Below are 24586 nucleotides of genomic sequence, written 5' to 3'. Positions count from 1 at the left end.
GTGTGTTTTGTTTTTTCTTACTCCAAGGTGTTTATGTTCTCAATGGACGGCAACATGCTACGTGTGCTAGCTCACGTATCGGGAACAGAGGTAATTACTGATGCAATTTAAGGGCTTCACTTCATATATGCTCGTCAAAAGATAGAAGCTAGCACTGACGCTGCGTAGAAATACGGTAGTAAGATCAAGATCACGGCTGGCGCGAAAGAACGGCCTTGTATTACTGATGCTAATGTTAAAGCTAATGCTAAAACGAATCGTAGCAGCGCTAATTGATGCTGCCGGCAATATTACAGCTAACTAAACACGCTAATTCTACGAGATACGATTAGCCACCGATGACAAACGACAGAGTTATTAAAATAGAATGACAAAGTGACGCTAGCTGTACTGTTCCAGCTACCCAATTAGCATAAATGCTATTCGCAATGTTAGTTGCATGATTGTGCGGGTGTGCGTCTAGCTCGGCTCATATTTTGGCGCCAGCGTGCTAGCGGTGGACCTGGACGGGGACAAACGATCGGATCTCTTGGTGGGCGCTCCCATGGCAACGGGTGGCAGCAGGGAAGAAGGGCGGGTTCACGTCTTCCTCAACCATGGGCGGGTGAGTTGCCCCCCCGCCCCCCGACCCCTGACCCTCGGGGTAAGTTCAACACATTGCGTGACCCCATCGTTGCAACTCAGGCCAAGCTGGTGGAGGCGGAGTTTCAGCTGAGCGGGAGCAACGCCCACGCCGCCCGATTCGGGGAGACCCTCGCCGATTTGGGGGATCTGGATGACGACGGTTACCCAGGTGGGCGAGTCTGAAGGGCGCCGACATGGCCGACTTGCCGCCTTATTCCTGCTGGTTTTGTGCGTGCAGAGGTGGCGGTGGGGGCCCCTCAGGAGGACGACCTCAGGGGGGCCGTGTACATCTACAACGGCGGGCGAGGTGGCATCTCGCAAAGTCCGTCGCAGGTACGCACAAAAACCAAAACCGAACGAGGATGCAACGACGCACCCATAAAAACGCCACTTAACTTTGATGACGTGGTCGAGCTATTAGCAGTCTAACTAACTAGCTGGCTACTAGCTAGCTATTTTCTGTCTATTAGCTATCTAAATAACTAGCTGGCTATCTAGATATTAGCTACCTATTAGCTATCTACCTAGTTCGCTATCTAGCTAACTACTTTTAACTAGCTATTAGCTAGCTAGCTTTCTATCTGAGTTATTCCGGGTTGAGTGAACGCTGGCGTGTGTGGCTGTCGCTGCTCACCCACAGAAAAACTGATCATGTGACTGTAAAATGACCTCAAGAGTTTTGAAAGGTGCTTATAAATGAAATTTATTATTATTGTTCTTATTCTTATTACTATAGTTATTATGATTACTACCTGGCTGGCTATCTCGCTAGCTATCTATTCACTATCTATTAGCTATCTGGCTGGCTCGTTAGCTATCTAGCTGGCTATCTGTTAGTTATACGGCTACCTACCTAGCTGTTCGTCTATTAGCTATCTATTAGCTAGATAGCTATTAGTTATCTATCAAGCTATCTATTAGCTATATAGCTAGCTAGCTAGCTACTATTAACTAGCTATTAGCTATTATTATTATTATTATTAGTAGTAGTAGTAGCAGTAGTATCATTTACTAGCTATTTGCTAGCTATTAGCTCTGGCTGGCTAGCTAGCTATCGATTGACTAGCTGGCTGGCTATCTAGCTCGGTATCTGTTGGCTATCAGGTGGCTAGCTATCTAGCTTTCTATCTATTTGAGTTATTCCGGGTTGAGTGAACTCTGGCGTGTGTGGCTGCCGCTGCTCACCCACAGAAAAACTGACCCTGTGACTGTAAAGTGTCCTTGAGAGTTTTGAAAGGCGCATAGAAATGAAATGGATTATTATTATTATTATTAGCAATAGCATGGTGGTTTTCAACAGAGGATCAGTGGGGCGGCGGTGGGCGGCGACCTTCGCATGTTCGGCCAATCGTTGAGCTCGGGCGTGGACGTTGACGACAACGGCTACCAAGGTAAAACCGCCGAGGCGTCGCGGGCCTGTTGCGCACGAATCCCCCACCTCCGTTTGGGGATGGAGGCCCACGTTGACATTGTGTGTCGCAGACGTGGCGGTGGGCGCCTTCCTCTCGGACGCCGCCGTGGTTCTCAGGTACGCACGAAGCTCGCCGACTGGCTAACGGGAAGGAATCCTAATTTGTTTTTTTTGTGCGCGACTGGCAGGTCTCGTCCGGTACTGCGAGTGGCGGCCTCGCTCCTCCTACCCGACAACATCCCGCGGCGGGCGGGCGGCGTCAACGTTAGCGTCTGCTTCCGAGTCACCTCCAGACACTACAAAGGAGCCGTCGGTTCGTGAGCTTAGCGAGGCCGAGGAGCTCAGATCGGCTAGCTTTTATTAGCCAAAAAACGAAACAATCGCCGTGCGATCCATCATGGCGAAATTTGGCTAGTTGAGTTAGCTTAGCTTTGCTTTCGACGTTTCGCCTCCACCTGCACTGATGCTAACTTTTCTTACCAGATCTTCAGTACAACCTGACCTCTGACCTCCTCCACCAGCCATCCTTCCCCCACCGTTTCTATTTCCACGGCAACGGCTCGTCCGATAGCACCAGGGCCCGCGTCAGGCTGCGCCTCGGCCAGCTCGGCTGCGCCCACCACTTGGCGTATCGCAAGGTAAACGCCGCCGCGCTTGTTAGCATTAAGCCGTTGCTGCTAGCGGTTAGCATAAGAACGCTATGGTGTATTTGCGTGTGTGTCAGTGCGATTATATTAGCGACCGCTAACACCGTCGCGGGTTTGTTTGCGCTTGCAGAAGGACGTGCGAGATATTTTCACGCCGGTCCGTTTCCAAGTTTCCTACAGCCTCCGCAAGACCAACGCGCCCAAACATGGCGGCAAGGCCTTCGCAGCACTCAGGCCGGTGGTGCAGAGGTCGTCAGGGAACGACAATACCGTTAGCAACCAGGTAGCGAGAATCGTCATCATCCTAGCTAGATAGGAGCTGGTTTAGCATGCCGGCGACCAGTCCGTCTGTCCTTTTTCCGCATCGCCTACTTGTTTGTCGTCAGACGCTGTTCGCTCGCCGCTGTTCGCTAGCAGAGTGTTCGACGGATCTGCGACTGGGGGCGGAGCTACTCTTGCCCGGGTAAGGAATGGGCGCGGCGTTTTCGCCTCGGTCGGGCGACCGGTCCGAAAGACTGACGGAGGGCGGCGTCCGCAGGGACGGCGGCGTCCGCAGGGACTACTTTGCGCTGGGCTCCGGCGATGGCGTGCTGCTCAACGTTAGCCTGGAGGTAGCCGGAGACGACGCCTTCCTGCCGCGCCTCGCGCTGCGCTTCCCGCGCGACCTGCACTACGTTAAGGTCGTCAACAACGTAAGCGGACGGGAGGCGGGACCCTCCGACGACAGCCAATGGCGATCCGATGTGGATTTGACCCCGCCTCTTTGCACGTTTGGCAGGAGGACAAGGTGGTGACTTGCGATGTGACGGAGGAAGCTAACGGAACGGCGCTCGGGGTCAACTGCGCTTTCTCCGGCCTCATCCTGCCGTCCGGATCCCTGGTAACCGTTTGAAATCCGCCAAGGCGTGTTGGTTTGTTTTTGGCATGTGGAATAATAATAATAATAATAATAATACATTTCATTTCTAAGCACCTTTCAAACCTCTCAAGGTCACTTTACAGTCACTGGATACGTTATTCTGTGGGTGAGCAGCGGCAGCCACATGCGCCAGCATTCACTTAACCCGGAAGGAACTGAAATAGATAGAAAGCTAGCTAGCTAGCCAATAGATAGCTAATAGCTAGCAAATAGATGGCTAATACCTAGCAAATATATAGCTAATACCTAGCGAATAGATAACTAATACCTAGTGAATAGATAGCTAATACCTAGCGAATAGATAGCTAATAGCTAGCTAGCTATATAGCTAATGGATACTGTAGCTAGCTAGCTAGATAGCCAACAGATACCTAGCTAGAGAGCCAGGCAGCTAGATAGCCAACAGATACCTAGCTAGAGAGCCAGCCAGCTCGATAGTGAATAGCTAGCTAGATAGCTAGCGAGCCAGCCAGATAGCTATCTAGCCAGCCAGTGCTAATACATAGCAAATAGCTAGCAAATGATAATAATAATACTAATAATAATACATTTGATGTCTAAGCGCCTTTCAAAACTCTCAAGGTCACTTTACAGTCACTGGATACGTTTTTCTGTGGGTGAGCAGCGGCAGTCACATGTGCCAGCGTTCATTCAACCCGGAAGGAACTCAAACAGATAGAAAGCTAGCTAGCTCGCCAATCGATAGCCAACGGATACCTAGATAGACAGCCAGCTAGATCGTGAATAGCTAGCTAGATAGCTAGCGAGCCAGCCAGATAGCTAGCTAGCCAGCCAGAGCTAATAGATAGCAAATAGCGAGCAAATTATTATAATACCACTACTACTAATAATAATCATAATAATAACTCAAGTGCGGTTGTGAAAGCAGACGAAACCTTTTGTGGCAGGTGAACGTCAGCTTCCTGTTGGGCGTCAACCGCAACGCCACGCCGGGCCCCCTGGCGGTGCACGCCCACGCTAGCAGGTGAGGAAAAGATTTCTTTTTGGGGTTCCGCAACGGGAGATGACACGAGTACGTGCCGCGTCCTCAGCCAGAACCTGGAGAGTCCCGAGTATCTCCACGACAACGCCGTGGCCTTATCGCTTCCCCTCAAATACGCCGTCGACATCAACATTCACGGGTGAGCCTTCCATCAAAGTCAGTCAAATGGGGGTCAGCAGAAAAACGATGACCCCGTTTGCCATTGCTGTGCTTTGACTAGTTTTGCGACTCCGACGGCGTTTGCGTTTGCTGACGAAGACGCCGCCGCAGTGCAGTGCTACTCGCAAAGCCTCAACTACACGTACAAGGTGATTCATTGGCCAGACCTTCAGTTTTCACTCCAACCTTGGATGAAGCAGCCATCGCCGATTGTTTTATCATAATAACAATAATGATAATCCATTTCATTTATAAGCACCTTTCAAAACTCTCAAGGTCACTTTACAGTCACCGGATACGTTAATCTGTGGGTGAGCAGCGGCAGCCACATGAGCCAGTATTCACTCAACCTGGAATAACTCAAATAGATAGAAAGTTAGCTAGCTAGCTAACAGATAATTCATATAGTTAGCTAGATAATTGAACAACTGAAATAGGTATAAGCTAATAGATCACTCATAGATCACTACGCTAATAGATCACTCATAGTTAGCTAGATAGTTGAACAACTCAAATAGGTAGAAAGTTAGCTCGCTAGCTAATAGATAAGTAATAAATAGCTAGTTAGCTAATAGATAAATCATAGTTTGCTAGATAGTTGATTAACTCAAATAGGTAGAAAGTTAGCTAGCTAGCTAATAGATAACTAATAGATAGCTAGCTAGATGGCTAATAGGTAGATAGATAGATAGATAGATAGATAGATAGATAGATAGATAGATAGATAGATAGATAGATAGATAGATAGATAGATAGATAGATAGATAGATAGATAGATATAGTCAAAAAGGTTCCCAACCCCTGCCTTTGACACTCATTTTTCATTAGAAAAAAAAAGTGTTAATTCCTAAGTTATATGTGTCTGGAGTTATATGAGCTTGAAATGGGGGCAGATGTACAAAAGGTTCACCCGTTCCTCTTGATCTTCCTCATCGGGGTCTTCCGTTGGCCAAATCCAGTGGCGAGGCGTGCGTTTGACAGCTAGGCCTTCACTAGTGCTATGTCTGAATCAATCCAAGCCATCAGATCTAGTTGATGATGATACTCATGTATTTTGTTTTTCTATTTTCATTCCTTTCATCACTTTGCTGCTGTGAAATGTAAATGTCTCCACTGCGAGACTAATAAAGGTAAATCTAAATTATTAAAAGGAAGCTAAAAGGCAATTTGGTGTCTCGTTCTGGGGCAGGTGTCGAATTGGGGTCCGAGCCGGTCGGCGGACACGCTGGTGGAGGTGACGCTCCCCAAGCTGCTGACGCCGTACCCCCACCGGTTGCTGCGGGTGGTGGACTTGCAGGTAGAACCCCCCCCCACCCTCACCCACTCGAACGAGCCAGCGTGGTCATTAGCCTCGGCGCACTTGAGAACCGTGTGGTCATGTCGGCAGTCGTCGCAAGGCGCCTGCTTCGTCAGCGAGACCACCGTTCCCGTCATGGACGACTGCGATGTCCCGCGGGCGTCCCTCCTCAAGCAAATTGTCTTCTTCTTCTCGGCCGTCTCCACGCGCAACATGGTAAACGCCCGCCGCCGTACACGCCTTCGCCTCTCGTCGTCCGCTTCTTTCCACTCGTTGTGCAGCGCTCCGATGCTAGCTGGCTACCAGCTGGCTATTTGCTGTCTATTAGCAATCTAAATAACTAGCTGGCTACTAGCTAGCTATTTTCTGTCTATTAGCTATCGAACTAACTAGCTGGCTATCTATCTAGATATATATCAAGCTATCTATTAGATATCTAGCTAGCTATCTACTATTAACTAGCTATTAGCTAGCTAGCTTTATATCTGTTTAAGTTATTCCGGGTTGAGTGAACGCTGGCGCGTGTAGCTGCCGCTGCTCACCCACAGAAAAATTTATCCTGACTGTCAAGTGACCTTGAGAGTTTTGAAAGGCGCTTATAAATCAAATGTATTACAGTATTATTATTATTATTATTATAGAAAGCTAGCTAGCTAATAGCTAGTTAATAGTAGCTAGCTAGCCAGATAGATAGCTAATAGCTAGCTTGATAGATAGCTAATAGCTAGCTAGCTAGATAGCGAGCTAGTTAGTTAGATAGCTAATAGACAGAAAATAGCTAGCTAGTAGCCAGCTAGTTAAATAGATTGCTAATAGACAGCAAATAGCTAGCTTTCGAGTACATTTGAACGTACTTAACGTACCACAAAAAAAACAAAAAAAACAAATAAATAAACATTTGTGCGCTCACCCACAGTTCTGCGGGCGCGGCGACCAGCTTTGCGAGCGTTTGCTATGTCGCCTGGGCACCATCGAGTCCGGTCGAGACGCGACCATTCGACTGGAAGTGCGACTCAACCCGGACGTCCTGCTGCAAGCGCCCGTGAGTTGGCTATTGTTAGCGTTAGCGTTCATGTCCCAGACATGAATCCGAGACCGCCCGCCCTGGATCCAAAACTGCCAGCATCGTTTGCTTCAGGGTCGCCACGGCGCCGTCACGCTAGAGAGCAGGGCGGTGATGTTGTTGCCTAAGAATGACCAGCACACGGTCCTGGAGCGACCCTCCGCCGCCCAGGTAGGCCGCCGCTCCCTCACCCGCCGCTCCCTCACCCGCCGCTCCAAGTCGACCCGAGGGCGGCGGTGGACGAGGTCTTTGTGCGCCCACAGGTGGTGGTGGAGGCTCACTTCAGCCGGAAACCTTCGCTGCCCATCAAGGTGCTCATCGTGGCGCTCGCTTTGCTAGTGGGTCTGACCATCCTGGCGGCGCTGGTCTGGTGCTTGTGGAAGGTAGGCCTCCTTTCAGACTGGGGGGGGGGGGGCGGGACTAGGGTCTTCCGGAATCACCCTGACCAATGGCCTGGCGGCGCAGGCGGGTTTCTTCAAACGGGCGTCGCAGAAGAGCAAGGAGGAGGAGCTGAAGCGCGATAGCTGGGACTACGTCCCCAAACGGGGCGACCCGGGCGAGAGCAGGTCCTAACGACATATCCCGGGCGGGCGATGGCTGAGCCGCCCGACAAAACGAAGAAGAAGGAAAGCGTCAAGACTTTGGGTTTCGCTGAGACGACGCTTCCTGTTGGGGGCACCAGATTCCTCGCCAGAGACCCCTTCCGCCTCAACTTGAGCACTTCCTGCTTGGTGGCCACAGACCACACCCCCGCCCCTGGCCCCTCCCACTTCCTGTCCCAAACGAGAACGTTTGCTAGCTGATGTAAAAAAAAAAAGTCTTGCTTTGATCACATTATTATTATTATGATTACTACCTGGCGGACTAGCTATCTACTTAGCTGGCTATCTATTTGCTAGCTATCTAGCTGGCTATCTATTAGTTATACGGCTATTAGCTATCTATTAGCTATCGGGCTGGCTATCTATTAGTTGTATGGCTACCTAGCTAGCTGTCTATCTATTAGCTATCTGACAGGCTCGTTAGCTATCTAATTGACTATCTATTAGTTATACGGCAACCTAGCTAGCTGTCTATCTATTAGCTATCTGGCAGGCTCGCTAGCTATCTAGCTAGCTATCCCTTAGTTACACGGCTACCAAGCTTGCTGTCTATCTTTTAGCTATCTATTGGCTATCTATTAGCTATCTCGCAGGCTCGTTAGCTATCTAGCTTGGCTATCTATTAGTTATACGGCTACCTAGCTAGCTGTCTATCTATTAGCTATCTGGCAAGCTTGCTATCTACATAGCTGTCTATCTATTAGTTATACGGCTACCTAGCTAGCTATCTATCGGCTATCTATTTGCTAGCTAGGTTTCTATCTATTTGAGTTACTTCTAGATTGAGTGAACGCCGCCGCGTGTGGCTGCCGCTGCTCACCCACAGAAAAACTTATCCTGTGACTGAAAAGTGACCTTGAGAGTTTTGAAAGGCGCTTAGAAATGAAATTATTATTATTATTATTATTATTATTATTATTATGACTTCCTCCTTTGAGGACAAGACCTCAGACACGTCCATTTTGGCATCTCGGCTCTCACGTGACCTCTAAGGGGTCGGGGGGCGGTTTGCAAGTCCAAATCACTGGCAACCTTTTTAAAATTTATTTCTATGTTTTATTTTGTTCACGTGACGGCAACATTTTGCTAGTGTTTTGAATAAAGTTTTCTATTGAAAAAGGACAAGCGTCTTTATGTCGAGCGGCTACAACGTGGCGTCAAAGGTCCACCTAAAAGAGCTGCTGAGTGTGGTGGGGCACCTATGAAAGGTCAAAAAGGTCAACCTGAACTTTTGGGATTGCCGTCGGCTGAACGAGAAGACGAGGCGCTGAGAGGTGCCTCAGATGCAACCGCAGGACGCCGGCGACTCGGCCTGGTCCACCTCCTCGCCATACAAGCGGATGAGTCGCCCGTGGACCCTGAAGGCATCACGGACATGCGAATTGGGGACTTTTGGAAGGCGTCAAAGCACACTTTTGTCCTCCTACCCGACGAGCACTTGGTCGGGAAGCTCCAGCAGCTCTCCGTCCACGTTCCACGGGAAAACGGCGTCGCCCTCCTCCGAGCGGTCGGGCGGCCCGAGGGCGCGCAGCTTCACCGCCGTTACGGATCGCGTCTCCACGAAGGACAAGTCCAACTGGGCACATTTTTTAAAATAATCTGAAGGCCTTGTACGTCAAAACGGGTCAAATTTGTCAAAACAATGTGGTGGACTTCCGGTCCGCCTGCAATGCGTTACATCGCCAACAGGTGGCAGCAGAGACCAATGGTAACAAAACCGTTCCATTTCACTGGACGATTTTTGTCCTTGTCAATCTTCAAACATTTTCAAAATAAGAAAGTTACATTTATAATGAGAACAAAAAAATAACACTTTTAACTTTAACTTTAACTTTTTTGGGATGGCTTTCAAACCCTGTTCTCCTGCCTGCCATCTACTTCCACAGTGACAGGTTAGCCTGCGCTAATGTCGTCCTTGGAATTTTGACGACGAGCGCCGTGACGCTCGGCTTCTGAAATTCAAAATAATAATAATAATAATAATAATAATAATAATAATAATAATAATAATAATAAATCCATTTCATTTATAAGCGCCTTTCAAAACTCTCAAGGTCACTTTACAGTCACAGGAAAAGTTTTTCTCTGTGGGTGCGCAGGGGCAGCCACACGCGCTACCGTTCACTCAACCCGGAAGTAACTCAAATAGACAGATAGCTAGCTATTTAGCTAATAGATATCTGATAGATAGCCAGCTAACCAGCTAGATAGCTACATAACTAAAAGATAGCTAGCTAGATAGCTCATAGACAGCTATCGAGCCAGCTAGACAGCTACATAGCTAATAGGCAGCTAATAGATAGGTAGCTAGCCAGCTGGCTAGCTAGATAGCCAGGCATCTAGCTAGATAGCCAGCCATTTAGCTAGAGAGCTAATATATAGCTATCAAGCCAGCTACATAGGTACATAGCGAATAAACAGCTAATAGATAGCTAGCTGCCCAGCTGGCTGGCTAGATAGCCAGACAGCTATTTAGCTATCCAGACAGATAGCTAGATAGCTAATAGATAGCTAGCCAGCTAAAAGATAGCTAGCTAGATACCTAATAGATAGCTAATAGACAACTATCGATCCAGCTAGATAGCTAATAGACAGCTAATACATAGGTAGCTAGCCAGCTGGATATCTAGATAGCCAGCCAGCTAGCTAATAGATGGGTAATAGATAGCTAGCCAGATAGATAGCTAAAAGATAGCTATCTAGATAGCTAATAGATAGCTAAACTCTTTAAAGATTAACCCAAATAGGACTGAATAGTGCCTCTTTGCAATTTTTTGATGATACTAGTGCAGCGCGTTCTACAGGAAAAAAATCCTTGTGTGTTCTACATACTTGTCAATAAAGATGATTCTGATTCTGATAGACAGCTATTGAGGCAGCCAGATAGCTAGATAGCTAATAGACAGCTAATAGATAGTTTGCCAGCCAGCTAGCTAGATAGCTAATAGATAGCTAGCGCTTATAAATGAAATATGTTATTATTATTATTAGTAGTAGTAGTAGTAGTAGTATTAGTATTATTATTAGATGGCTAGCCAGCTAGCTATCTAGTTATCTGGCTAGTTGGCTAAAATAACATCCAAAGTACAAGTGGGACGGACGGGCGTCGGTCAGTCTATTTTTTCGCCGTCAGTCCTGCTTAACCGGGTTACGTCCGTGTGGTTGTTGACCCGCCAGGTGGCAGGAAGTGTGTCAGTGAGTCAAGAGCACCTGTATATTTAGCCCGTCCGACTCTTTGGAAAGTGGCTTAGTGCCCCTAATCTGATTCCCGCGACGGGTCGGGTCAGCGAGTCAGCCTCACCTGGCCACCGGGGGCGGCGTAGCTCTTGAGGTGTTTGACAAACTCCGACCTGGACGCGGCCCCCACCGCCGTCAACGTGGCGCTCCCGTCAGCCAGTCTGGAGCCACGACAGAGTGTCGGAGAAAGCGCTCAGTCCGGAGCGTCCGGAGGTGGTTGGGCGGTCAGTTGACTCTTACTTGGTGTTTGGGGCCAGGCCTTGGGGGGCGTGAGGACTCAGGCAAGGGATGGCCATCACGCCGATGCTCAGGAACAGGCCATCGGCGCTGCTCCACGACGCCGTACCCCCTGTAGCCACAGAGACACATTAGAGGGCGGATTTCTCTGAAATTAAATCTTGGTTTACCCATAACATCCTCAAACATAACAGCGAAAAAACTGAAATTCTCCTCGTTGGTACCAAATTCACCATGAGCAAAGGACTGATGATCTTGCAACACCCCTGAGATGGTACCCAAGAGTTTTTCAAAAATGAGCAACTTGATGTTGGGTTGTTTTTTTTGGGCGGTCACCTGAGTCTCCGTCTGGATCAGCATCCTGGTCCCTGGGCAAGACACGCAAGACAGGCTTGAGAACCCGATTGGGCGAGGAGCGCATGTGCGTGGATCTCACCGGTCATTCACGTGGCTCGGAAGAAAAGACAGCTGACAGTCCTCCGGTCTGCGTCAAGGACACACAAAGACCTCCCGTTTGACAGCCGCCGGGGTGGTCGAGGTTGGGGGTCAGGGGTGGACCGTTTGCCTGACCTCAAGCGCGCCAGCGTCCTGATCAGCGCGTAGTCGCGTCGGTGCGTTGGCGGCATCCAGCGCTTCTTCTCGGCCCGGGCCAGACTGCGCCCGCCGAAGCCGAACATGGCGCAGAAGCCGAAGCGCGGCGTGCCGCCCGGAGAGCGCAAGCTGCACATGTCCACTTGCTGCACGTGACCTGAGAATCATTTGGAGAGGAACAAGCTTCACGTACCGGGTGTAGCTGGGGGGGGCGGGGGTAGTTAGCTTAGCTTTCCTCAGCGACAGAGGCCCATCTGGCTATTTGCCGAACCCACGGGATCCCCCGTGGTCCAAAAGTTGGACCCAATCAATAATAATCAAGGACTGCGATCGCCGTGGTAACGGCTGAAGATACGTCCACACCTGCCCGCACCACTTCTTGTCCTCCATTGTGTCCATATCAGTATCATGACAAGCCATCTGTCGCATCCCGCCACTCCAACACCTCACACGCTTCTGATTGGCCGCATGTTAGGGGTTGGGGGCGGTGGGAGCGCAGAGCTCTTACTGGAGCCGAAAGCGATCCCACTACCAGACATCTGGCCACTTTCCGATCCGTCGGTCAGCCTCGTACAACTGCATCACGAGACCCACCCAAAGAGGTTGGAGCAGCGATGGGCAAATGAACCAGATCCAACCAATGCCAACGATGGCTTTGTTGCGACAAAACGGCTCCAACCCGCTGATGGGAACGGTCGTACCAAGCCGTACCAAGCCAGCGCTAAGCGCGGTAGGACTAATTGGACAGTTCCAAGAGAACCGAGACCAAATCCACAGAGCGATAGGAGGAACAACCAACTTGGTACCCAGAGACCAGTTGACCACATTGAGTTCCGCCCAGGAGGCACTCACGACCCAATGTCAACTGAAGCAAAGACCTGGGCTGAAGCTGGCAGAAACCCAGGACTACCAAGGACCAATAAAAACAATGTCCAAGATGTTGGGAAATCAGGCAGACCAGTAAGTTCTAGTAACCGTGAAGCCAAAAGTACCAGTTGTACTGATTGATGATACCGACAGACTCGTGAGCAACGAGGCCCAAGCGGACCGGCAGAGGACTTCACCCCATGCAACTAGAAGTCTGAAGCAAAGAGGTTGGACCAGCGATGGGCAAATGAGCTGGATTCGATGACAAAACGGCTCCAACCCGTACCGAGTCAGTGCTACTTGGGGTAGGACCGACTGGACGGTTCCAAGAGAACCAAGTCCAAATCCACAGAGCGGTAGGAGGAACGAACAACTTGGTACCAAGAGACCAGTCGACCACATTGAGTTCCGCCCAGGAGGGACTCATGACCCAACGTCAACCGGAGCAAAGACCTGGGCCCGGCGGAAACCCAGGACCACCAAGGACCGATGAAAACAATGTTTAAGATGCTGGGAAATCCGGCGGACCAGCAAATTCTAGACACTGTGAAGCCAAAAGTACCCGTTGTACTGATTGGCTATCTGTTAGTTATATAGCTATCTGGCTGGCTGTCTATTGGCTATCTATTAGCTAGCTGGCTGGCTATCTGTTAGCTATCTATCGTGCCGGCAAGCTATCCATTAGCTAGCTAGGTGGCTGGCTGTCTATTAGCTATCTAGTAGCTAGCTAGCTGGTTGGATGGCTATCTGTTGGCTAGGATTAGCGCGTGTTCAAAATCTTGTCATGCTACGAACGCTCAAATTAGCTTTTTTTGTCTTTTCACTTTACTTTATTCTTATATCTTTTTTCCTCTTCACTTCTTTTTATTTATCAAACTATCTAGCAGGCTAACTATCTGGCTACCTAGTTAGCTATCTATTTGCCATCTATTAGCTATTGAATGGTTATTTAGATAGCTATCTATTAGCTGTGTTATGTAGCTAACTAGCTATTAGATATATGGCGCATCTGGCTATCTATCTAGCTATCTATTAGCTATCTAGTAACTAGCTAGCTAGTTTTTTATCAATTTGAGTTTCTTGCGGGTTGAGTGAACGCTGGCGCATGTGGCAGCCGCTGCTCACCCAAAGAAAAACTGATCCAGTGACTGTAAAGCGACCTTGAGAGTTTTGAAAGGCGCTTAGAAATCAAATGTATTAAATGATGATGATGATGATTATTATTATTATTGATGATACCGACGGACCCATGACCAACGAGGCCCAAGTGGACCGGCGGAGGGCTCGACCCCCTCCAACCAGAAGTCTGAGGCTAAAGAGCGAGCGCAAGTGCACTATGAAGAAGTGTACGATACCCAGGATGACGTGCATGGCCGCAGTGACCGGATCCCTCACTCCATGAACCGAACAGGAAACGGCGTCTGTCGAACCTGTCCAAAGCGGGACACATACGCACCCCCTTGGGAAATCGTTTCCAGGAACCACGACGGGGACGTGGGACGGGCAGGCGAAGGTCGGGGTCTCACCTGCCGGGATGATGCCCAGCGGAAGCGCCGCCGCCACGGGAACGTCGGGAGAGCCGGCGTCCAGTTGGGCTCGCAGAACCAGAGCGTGGCAAACTTCCGCCACCGAACCGTCGCCGCCGACACACACCACCCTAACCAAATCATCGACAGCCGTTAGCGTCCTCGCGCCCATTTTGCTCACACGTGCTAATCTCACTTCACACACACACAAAAATAATAATAATAATACATTTAATTCATAAGCGGCTTTGAAAACTCTCAAGGTCACTTTACAGTCACCTGATACGTTTTTCCGTGGGTGAGCAGCGGCAGCCACATGCGCCAGCGTTCACTCAATAACTCAGATAGGTAGAAAGTTAGCTAGCTAGCTAATAGATAAGTAATAGATAGTTAGCTAGATAGTTGAATAACTCAAATAAGTAGAAAGTTAGCTAGCGAACTAATAGATAAGTCATAGATAGCTAGATAGTTGAATAACTCACATAGGTAGAAAGTTAGCTAGCTAGCTAATAGATAACTCATAGAAAGTTAGCTAGATAGTTGAATAACTCAAATAGGTAGAAAGTTAGCTATCTAGCTAGATAGCCAGCTTTTTTTCTTGCTTGAAAATAAAATAAATAAAAATACAACAAATGGATTTCTATGACCTAACTGTTTTGTTTGTATTTTTAAAGAAAATCAACCACCTGTTAAATCGTTTATTGTTGTAGCTAGATAGCTAGATAGCTAAATGGCTAGCCTGTCTCACTCTCCACCACACACGCTCGCGCTAATCTGGCTAATCCAAATCTCAGTTTCTCTCTGCTCTATATCGTCCCTGATCCACTGCCGAAAAGGACGCTTTGATCCTCTCCTCTTTCATACAGAACTGCTTCATGTCACAAATAGGGTACAGCAAGTGCTGAAGAATGAATGACTGCGTCTTTGTGTTGTCATGTCATTTTTTTTTAGTTTTTTTTTTACTTCAAGATGGCGCCGCGAGAGTTGCTGCTTTCACAGCAGCTCCTGTATTTTGTTTTTCTACTTCTTTCTTTCCTTTCCTCTTCTTTTCATATAACTTTGCTGCTGTGAAATGTCAATTTCTCCACTGCCAGACGAATAAAGGTAGAGGCAGAAAGAACTTTACCCATCAAAGTCGTCCAGCTTCAGCTCCTTCAGCACTGACAAGGCGTGTCCCCTCCTCTCCGTCACTGCACGCAAGGGGACGGACAGACAGACGGACAGACAGACAGACAGACAGGTCACGCGGGGTGAGACGGCGACAGATGGAGCCGTGCCCAAAGCGAGTGCCCAAAACGCGACAACGGATACAACGCCATCTGGCCAAAGCCAAAATACGAGAAAGGAAGGCGGGCAGCGGACGAAGAGGAGGGGGCGGAGTCACAAGAGCGCAAAGAGAAAAGAATGTCGGGGTTGGTTGACCAAAAAGGCACCAACATGACAACAACGTTGAAAACAAGGTTAGGTCAAATCAAAGTCAAATGAGGGAGGGGGGGGGGGGGCAGAAAAGGTGAAAGGTGGTGAGTGGGAGGAGCCTCGCCGGCAGCAGATGGCCCGGGTGGCCCCGCCCCGTATCAGGTGACGGCGGGGCGCTCACTGACCGGTGATGTCCGTGCGCACGTTGGCCATCTTGAAGAGGGGCGCCACCCGCTCTCGGTACACGTGAACCGCCTCCTTCTTGTGACTGCTGGGGTTGATCAACACCTTCAGGCGCTTGGGCCGCCCGCTCAAACCTGCGCACACACACACACACACACACACACGGACTAGTTTTCGGCGTAAGAACACCAAACCACACCAGTTTTCAACACCCAAGACATGGCTTGTTATCGAGTGGAGTACTTTTTTGGGACCGAAAAACACCCCACCACAGGCTAGTGTTAAGCCGAAGAGGACACAAAAGAAAATGAGTTATCGATTTAACTGAGCGTACCTGAATGCACCACTGGACGCCCCTCCGCTTCATTATACTTCAGTTTTATAATAATATTAATAATACATTTCATATATAAGCGCCTTTCAAAACTCTCAAGGTCACTTTACAGTCACAGGATCAGTTTTTCTCTGTGGGGGGTGAGCAGCGGCAGCCACACGCGCCAGCGTTCACTCAACCCGGAAGTAACTCAAATAGACAGAAAGATAGCTATTTAGCCAATAGATAGCTAATAGATAGCTAGCTAGATAGCTAATAGACAGCCATCGAGCCAGCCAGATAGCTAGATAGCTATTAGACAGCTAATAGACAGTTTTAAACCAAATCGGTTTTCGGCCATATTTCTGGAACGGATTATGGTCAAAAACCCAAGTTTGACTGTAACTGCTGTGAAATATCGGCTGAAATCTGGTTGCCACAAAAATAATAATAATAATAATAAAAAATAAAATCTACCATCCATATACATATAGTAATCCTCCATTTTGTACAACTAAAGCTAGGACACAGGTAGCTAGCTAACGTTTAGAAATGAAGGGATGTCCATTTCAAGGTAAGATCAGAGCATTGTCATCAAATGGTGAGTCGTTTTACTTTATTTTAATGTTATTGTGGCCATTTTATATTTGAGTTAGTGGCGTACATATCCGGGTTGAGTGAGCGTCGGCGCATCTGGCTGCCGCTGCTCACCCGCAGGAAAAAAAAGTTGTTCTTATCCTGTGCCTGGAAAGTGGCCTTGAGAGTTTTCAAAGGCGCTTATGAATGTTTCATATATATATATATATATATAATTTATTATTATTATTATTATTATTATTATTATTATTATTATTATTATTATTATTATAAAATGACGGTCAAGCAGAAAGAGATAATCGAAAAACACCAACGAGGTGTCCGTTTGTGTGACTTAGCGTGCCACTACCACTACGCCAAGTTAAACTTTGCTACCATCCATTGACAACTATCATCACAAAGGTCAATAAAACAACTTTATTATACAGTACACTTTATTTCTTGAATTAAAATCCAATAGCACATTTATGATATATAAAATAAGGTATCCTTTGTGTAGTTTTAAGGCTTAGGTAGTAGAAAATGATGTTTTATGGGGATCTGGGAACGGATTACTCTCATTTTAATGGTTTCTTATGGGAAATAGATGTTTGGGAGACAAACTTTTTGCCTTACATACACTTTCTGGGAACCAATTAAGTTCGTAAGCTGGGGAGGGAGGCAATTTGCGGGTTTTCAAGATGATGAGGTCGCCCCTCAGCTCGGTTGTGTAAAGGTTACGGCACGCGTGTGCGCCGCGGTGGCTCATCATGACGCCCGTTTGGAGGCCGCATTACAGATCCCAGTAGAATAGCGCTGATCAATACATACATACATACATACATACATACACACACACACACACACACACACACACAGAGTGTGTGAGCTTCATCACCTGTGTTCTAATCTTTTCTCGAAAGGCCACGCCCCCCCACCCCCCACACTTTCTTGACATTTGCACCGGTGATGAATAAGGCGAAAAAATGAGGGGAAAAAAAACTTATAGGCCAATTTTCAGCCATTTTTCAAGTCGGCCATGTTAGACACTCGACTTCGGAGGCTGATGACGATCACAAGAGGGAGAAGGACACACACACACACTTGGCGGGGTCAGGTTTCCCGCACGAATCGTAGCGGGCGGCTGGTCTCTACGGCAACGCAGCGTTGCCGTGGTAAACAATCCCGGCCTGGGGGCTGGCGTGGCCTCCCACATCAACAACTTGGGTTTTTCTCCATCACCCGCTAACGCCATCAAATAATAATAATAATAATAATAATAATAATAATAATAATAATAATAATAATACATTTAGTTCCTAAGCGCCTTTCAAAACTCTCAAGGTCACTTTACAGTCACGGGATCAGTTTTTCTGCGGGTAAGCAGCGGCAGCCACACGCACCAGCGTTCAATCATCCTGGAACTCAAATAAATAGAAAGTTAGCTAGCTAGCCAATCAATAGCCAACAGATACCTGGCTAGATAGCCAGCCAGCAAGATAGTGAATCGATAGCTAGCTAAATAGCTAGCTAGCCAGCCAGGGCTAATAGATAGCAAATAGCTAGCAAATGATACTACTACTACTACTACTAGTACTACTACTACTACTGTAGTACGACTGAGAGCTTACACAGACGTACTACTACTACTACTACTACTACTACTACTACTACTACTAATAATAATAATAATAATAATAATAATAATAATAATAATAAATTTGATTTCTGAGCACCTTTCAAAACTCTCAAGGTCACTTTACAGTCACAGGCTTAGTTTTTCTGTGGGTGAGCAGCGGCAGACACACGCGCCAGCGTTCACTCAACCCGAAAGTAACTGAAATAGATAGAAAGCTAGCTTAGAGTTTACTAATAATCACTCAACCCGGAAATAACTCAAATAGAGCAGAGAGCGGCCTTTGACCTTGGAGGCCATGTTATAATAATACATTTAATTTCTAAGCGCCTTTCAAAACTCTCAAGGACACTTTACAGTGACTGGATTTTTTTGTGCGGGTGAGCAGCGGCAGCCATTCGCGCCACTCTACACGGAAGTAACAGAAGCAAAGTTATGAAGGGAAGAGGAAAGAGAAGAAAGAAGTAGAAAAACAAAATACATGGAAAGGCAGCCGCCATCTTGGCTTTGTTTTGACCAACTGCATCTCGGCTCAAGGTGTGGCGCGCTAAGCTAAAGTCTTGCTAAGCTCAGCGCTTGCCGGAGACGATCAATACGGCGCATTACCTGCCAGAACCTCCTTCAAGCCGTCGTACCAAGTGCGGGCGTGTTCCGAGGAGGCATTGTGAAGCTGCAGCGTGTCCTCCTCCAATCGGCGGCCGTTTCGCTTGCAGTAGAACAAAGCCACGCCCAGCACGGGGCCGCCGGAACGCTGCCCCGCCGCCCGCCGCCGCTTCACCTTCACCGCCAGAACGTCGCGTAGCATCAGCAGACCGGGCGGCGCCGCCGACGCCTCGCCTGCAGGCGCAACGCCGCCGTCAACAAAGGTGGCAAAACGCTAACCGTCAATGCTAAAACCGATGATTGTCCGTCCGTTTTTTTGGACTTGTAGCTTGGCTTAGCATTGTGTGTATTATGGGGCTATATTGTTATCTAGCTGGCTATCTAGCTATTTAGCGAGCTATTGTATACATTAGCTATATAGCTAGCTAGCTATTAGCTATCTATTCGCTAGGTATTAGCTATCTATTCGCCAGGTATTAGCTACCTATTTGCTAGGTATTAGCTATCTATTCGTTAGTTATTAGCTATATATTCGCTAGATATTAGCTATATATTCGCTAGCTAGCTAGCTTTCTGTCTATTTGCTGTATGTCATCCATATTATGCATATTTGACAATAAAGCTGACTGACTTTGACTTTGATTTGAGTTACTTCCGGGGTGAGTAAACGCTGGCGCGTGTGGCTGCCGCTGCTCACCCACAGAAAAAAACTTATCCTGTGACTGTAAAGTGCCCTTGAGAGTTTTGAAAGGTGCTTATAAATGAAATGTCTTATTATGATTATTTGAGAAATGTTTTTGTTTTGGTCGTGGTTGAAATGAACTGAAGGAGTCCGCTTAGCTTTTGCTAGCTTGCTAGCAATGTCTTGTTGTTGTTGTTGTTTGTTTGTTTTTTTTTTCATCTGAGCGAATCGCATGCTGATTAGCATTCGACAATTTGGTTGAAGAATAGCCAAAGTTAGCATTTAGCCATGTGAGGAGAGGATATTGTCAGTTAGCTAGCGGGACCATCGTTAGCCAATGGGGGCGGAGTTATCCTAAAATGTGCTGGTGGAAATTGTTGTGAGCCAAATTTGGTGCGTGATTGATGTACGAATGTTAGCTATTTAGCTTGATGTGGATTATCAAAAGTGTCGCGCCGCCAACCGTTGCTTGTAATTGTTAGCGCGCGATGGCTCAGCAGGGACAAGATGGGACCTCGTCGTCCATCTGGACGCAGCGAGATGCTACAGGCGGCGACACACACTGTCACTTCAGATCTCTTTCACGCTCGATCTGGCCCCCCCGCTCGCTGGCGTCCTTTGAATTAATAAAAATAATAATAATACATTTCATTTCGAAGCGCCTTTCAAAACTCTCAAGGTCACTTTACAGTCATAGGCTTAGTTTTTCTGTGGGTGAGCAGTGGCACACAGATAGAAAGCTAGCTAGCTAGCTAATATATAGCCGATAGCTGGAGAATAGATAGCTCGCAAATAGATAGCTAATACCTAGCGAATAGATAGCTAATAGCTAGCTAGTAGATAGCTAATAGCTAGCGAGCTACAAAAGCTAATAGATACAGTAGCTAGCTAAATAGCTAGATAACAAGCTAGATAGGTAGCTTGGCAAATAGTTCACTAGAAAGCTACATAGCTCTTCCCGCCATCCTTGACCATCGGTAGCATTTTTTTTTGGCGCCGTGCGCTGCGTTCGTGTGTCTCTTTGCGCACATCCACAACGAATATCCCGTTTCAAACGTCTCCAGCATGGAACAATGTTAATAATAATAATAATAATAATAATAATAATAATAATAATAATAAAAATGTTATGAAATAATACACTTAATTTGTAAGCGCCAGGGTTCACTCAACCCAGAAGTAACTCAAATAGATAGAAAGGTAGCTAGCTAGCGAATAGAAAGCTAATACCTAGCGAATAGATAGCCACTACCTAGCGAATAGATAGCTAATACCTCACAAATAGCTAATAGATAGCTAGCTATATAGCTAATAGATACAGTAGCTAGCTAAATAGCTATAGATAGAATAGATAGCTAATAGCTTGCGAATAGATACCTAATAGCGAGCGAATAGATAGCTAATACCAAGCGAATAGATAGCTAATACCCAGCGAATAGATAGCTAATAGCTAGCTATCTATATAACTAATAGATACAGTCGCTAGCTAAATAGCGAGACAACAAAATAGTCGGCTAATAGACTTTCAAGACGTCTTGAATGAGGTCAAGTGAAGACGCATAGCTGATGGATCGATTGCCCCCATCTGCTCAATTGCCCCCAAAATGCAAACAGCTTGTAAATGTCTTCATTGATTCATTCGTTCATTCATTGATATATTCATTCATTTATTTTTATTTTTTTTGGGACCGCTTTATCCTCACTAGCGCCTCAAAGCGCCCCGCAGGTTAACAACATGTCGCACATCCTCCAGCAGATCCACAGGAACAACTTCTCATCAACAACAGCTGATGCACACTTCGTGCGTTCGTGTGTGCGCGTGTGTGTATGTTTGTGTGTGTTTGAGTGTGCGTGTGCACGTGTGTATCTGAGTGAGTGTGTTAATCTGCTCACACTGAGGGAATCTAATAACCCCCTGCGGGATGAACCAACTGCTCGCTACTACAGCCAACACACACACACACACATACACGTACACGCACGTACACGCACATACACACACACACACACACACACACACACACACACATGGATGGCTGATGGATTTAGTTTTGAGCGTTCGTAAGCATGAAAAATTTTGAACACATGCGCTAATGCTAACTTTTGCTTCAGTATAATAATAATAATAATAATAATAATAATTATTATTATTATTATTATTATTATTATTATTATTATTATTATTATACATTTGATTTCTAAGCACCTTTCAAAACTCTCAAGGTCATTTTACAGTCACAGGATAAGTTGATAGCTAGCTGGCTAGATAGATAGATCGATAGCTATAGATCTAATAGATAGTTAGCTAGTCATCTAGATAGAAAGCTAACTCGCTAGCTAATAAATAGCTACATAGAAGGATAGCCAGATGCGCCTATAGTTAATAGCTAGTTAACTACATAGCTAGCGAGCTAGCCAGACAGCCAATAGCTAGCTAGTTAGATAGCCAACCAACAGTTAATAGATAGCAAATAGCTAGCTAGCTAGGTAGCCAGCTAGATAGCTAAAAAAAAATAATAATAATAACAATAATAATAATAATAACAATAATAATAATGATAATAAGTAACTAAAATAGAGAGAAAGCTAGCCAGCTAACTAATAGATAGCATATAGATAGCTAGATAGATAGATAGCCAGATGCACTATATTGCTAATAGCTAGTTAGCTACACAGCACAGTGAATAGATAACTAGCTAGATAACAACCAATAGCTAATCAATAGCTAATAAATAGCAAATAGAAAGCTAGCTAGGTAGCCAGCTAGATAGCTCGCTAAATAAAAAGAAGTGAGAGGAGAGGAAAACATATATAAGAATAAAGTAAAGAGAAAAGACAAAAAAAAGCTAAATTGAGCGTTCGTAGCATGACAAGATTTTGAACACACGCGCTAATGCTAACTTTAGCTTCAGTCTTTGTTTGGCTACACTTGATTGGCTTGACTCACTTTGAAAAGCTTCCATGCGGCATTCATGAGTGCGTGTACACGTGAGCGTGCACGTGTGTGCGTGTCAATGTCACCGACATCTGCCGCGACATTCCGCGCAGATGTCGGTGCGGCGTCTAACCTGCGGGGCTCTCGGGCAGGATGGGGCTCCAGGTCAGGCTGGTGCTGGTCAGGAGGACGTCGTGGCTCCTCTTGCCCACTTTGAAGATGCCGCGCAGCAATATGCGCTCGCTGACACACACACACAACAACAACAACAACAACATACATGTTTTAAAAAAAAATCCAAACAAGGGTGCGGAAAATCCACTGGACCCTCCGCACCCTGCCCACCACCTTTTTGCTACCTGCACCAAATCCAGCAGACATTTCAACAGCTTATTCCCCTGTTGCCATTAACTCTCTAAACAGTAACCCAAATAGAACTGGATAGTGCCTTCATTTTTATACATTTTTTGACTCTACTAGTGCAAATTCCTTGTGTGTGTTCTACATACTTGACAATAAAGATGATTCTGATCAAGTCTGACATTTCTCCATTGTGAGACCCATAAAGGTCAAAGAATCATCAGAATCAGAATAATCTTTATTGCCAAGTATGTAGAACACACAAGGAGAACATCATCACGCGCTGGCTAGCCAAAATTGTCGTACACGTTTGTGAATAAACAGTTATTTTGTATCCTCATTTTGTGCAATGCTGTAATATTCTCTGTTAAGATAAATGAGGCGTGCTGAATGTTGAGCGGATCTGGCAACGCAGCCACAACGCTACATATGGTCCTTTGACAGACATAGAAAAATAGTTCTTATAAAATGCTGAGAGAAGCGGTTGCTCTCTGTGCTCCGGCAAATAAACATCCTACTTGTTCAATAGAAACGAGAAGGGCCATCTCGAGTCTTTATTCTACCAAATGCATCGCAAACACGCTGAAGATCACAACAGCGTTGCTAGGTAACCACCATAGCGGTCCCCGTCATAGAATTTTAAAAAAAAGTCTGGCGGTCGTAAGTACGGGTGGTCGTAACTCGCATCGGTCGTAAATCGGATGTTATCTGTAAATTGAAAGCCAGCTAGCTAATAGATAGCCCATAGATAGCTAATAGATAGACAGCTAGGTAGCCGTATAACTAATAGATAGCCAGCCAGATAGCTAATAGATAGCAAATAGCTAGCCAGCTGGTTAGCTAGCTAGATAGCCAGCCAGGTAGTAATCATAATAATCATAACAATAACAATAATAATAATAATAATAATAATAACAGTAATAATAACAATATACTAATAACATACAAATAATAATATACTGATAATAATCATATATTATGCGATGCATTTTGTGGCACTGTTTCCTTCACGCACATTTCGATTTCAGTTTACAGAGCGGCAGCCATGTTGAGTGCCTTGCTTTCAAAAATCTACAGTCTCGAGGACAAAATGGACGTCGACATGTTCAGTTTCACAAATCATCAATACGGAGATTTTCGTACTTGCGGCTCTGTGGCGTGTGTTAAGATAATGTGAGCGTTACAAAAGTGTCAATTAGAAGTCAATAAAACACAAAAATACCTTCATTGTGTATTTATACATTCAACTTTCTTCTTCTTTTCCTTTGGGCTTTTCCCTTCAGGGGGTCGAATCAGTGTCCTCCATCTTCAGAGGTTTGATTGGCATGTTTGTTTTGGCATTCAATGAGTATAAAAATGTTTTTGTTGTTTCTTTTGTATCACCTTCCAAATGAACTGTCTGTATTGTGTCAATAGTTGCTTAATAAAGTGAGTAAAGTGAGAATTGTGGTCAAAATCGGGAGTTTCCCGACCAAATAGTGAGACTTAAGTTGTATGCTAGCTTCCTCCATGTCACTCAATCACTCACCTGTGCTCCACTTCCGGCTTGTACTCCTCCTCGGCTTTCTCCGCCTCCTTTTCCTCCTCCTCCTTCTTTTTCTTCTTGTTCTTCTTCTTCTTCTTGCTCCCGAGGAAATCGTCCTCCTGCGTCTTGTGCTGTTTGTCCTCTCGCTCGTCCTCGCGCGTCGACATTTTTCGA

General features: G+C 46.3%; 2 protein-coding genes across 3 annotated transcripts in view; one reads left to right on the top strand and one right to left on the bottom strand.

The window, feature by feature from the left end:
• The window catches only part of itga4 (integrin alpha 4), a 15294-nt gene extending 6493 nt beyond the window's left edge, over positions 1 to 8801 (top strand). The window contains exons 9-29 of the mRNA XM_089002695.1: positions 28 to 90; positions 464 to 604; positions 685 to 793; positions 863 to 957; positions 1925 to 2015; positions 2107 to 2152; positions 2224 to 2348; positions 2519 to 2673; positions 2813 to 2965; positions 3069 to 3145; positions 3221 to 3374; positions 3461 to 3562; positions 4510 to 4586; positions 4654 to 4743; positions 4825 to 4912; positions 5953 to 6060; positions 6151 to 6276; positions 6977 to 7102; positions 7199 to 7294; positions 7387 to 7506; positions 7589 to 8801. Of these exons, the coding sequence (XP_088858821.1) occupies positions 28 to 90; positions 464 to 604; positions 685 to 793; positions 863 to 957; positions 1925 to 2015; positions 2107 to 2152; positions 2224 to 2348; positions 2519 to 2673; positions 2813 to 2965; positions 3069 to 3145; positions 3221 to 3374; positions 3461 to 3562; positions 4510 to 4586; positions 4654 to 4743; positions 4825 to 4912; positions 5953 to 6060; positions 6151 to 6276; positions 6977 to 7102; positions 7199 to 7294; positions 7387 to 7506; positions 7589 to 7696 (2250 nt within the window). The 3' untranslated portion in view covers positions 7697 to 8801. The remainder of the gene's footprint in view (positions 1 to 27; positions 91 to 463; positions 605 to 684; positions 794 to 862; positions 958 to 1924; positions 2016 to 2106; positions 2153 to 2223; positions 2349 to 2518; positions 2674 to 2812; positions 2966 to 3068; positions 3146 to 3220; positions 3375 to 3460; positions 3563 to 4509; positions 4587 to 4653; positions 4744 to 4824; positions 4913 to 5952; positions 6061 to 6150; positions 6277 to 6976; positions 7103 to 7198; positions 7295 to 7386; positions 7507 to 7588) is intronic.
• The window catches only part of cerkl (CERK like autophagy regulator), a 27213-nt gene extending 2627 nt beyond the window's left edge, over positions 1 to 24586 (bottom strand). The window contains exons 1-14 of one of the 2 annotated variants that reach the window (XM_089002696.1): positions 24416 to 24586; positions 22661 to 22770; positions 18914 to 19144; positions 15785 to 15916; positions 15310 to 15373; positions 14184 to 14314; positions 14013 to 14087; positions 11770 to 11947; positions 11636 to 11683; positions 11536 to 11567; positions 11203 to 11311; positions 11027 to 11123; positions 9153 to 9301; positions 8949 to 9083 (exon numbers count right to left, since the gene is read on the bottom strand). In XM_089002696.1, the coding sequence (XP_088858822.1) occupies positions 9005 to 9083; positions 9153 to 9301; positions 11027 to 11123; positions 11203 to 11311; positions 11536 to 11567; positions 11636 to 11683; positions 11770 to 11947; positions 14013 to 14087; positions 14184 to 14314; positions 15310 to 15373; positions 15785 to 15916; positions 18914 to 19144; positions 22661 to 22770; positions 24416 to 24579 (1599 nt within the window). In that variant the 5' untranslated portion in view covers positions 24580 to 24586 and the 3' untranslated portion in view covers positions 8949 to 9004. The remainder of the gene's footprint in view (positions 1 to 8948; positions 9084 to 9152; positions 9302 to 11026; positions 11124 to 11202; positions 11312 to 11535; positions 11568 to 11635; positions 11684 to 11769; positions 11948 to 14012; positions 14088 to 14183; positions 14315 to 15309; positions 15374 to 15784; positions 15917 to 18913; positions 19145 to 22660; positions 22771 to 24415) is intronic. The other variant, XM_089002697.1, reaches the window with a different exon arrangement.

The sequence above is a fragment of the Hippocampus bargibanti genome, linkage group LG08 (genome assembly GCF_051943395.1).
Source record: "Hippocampus bargibanti isolate YZ-2025 linkage group LG08, ASM5194339v1, whole genome shotgun sequence".
Taxonomy (NCBI): domain Eukaryota; kingdom Metazoa; phylum Chordata; class Actinopteri; order Syngnathiformes; family Syngnathidae; genus Hippocampus; species Hippocampus bargibanti.
Note: the sequence above shows the minus strand (reverse complement) of the source record. Positions and strands in the feature narration are given on the sequence as shown.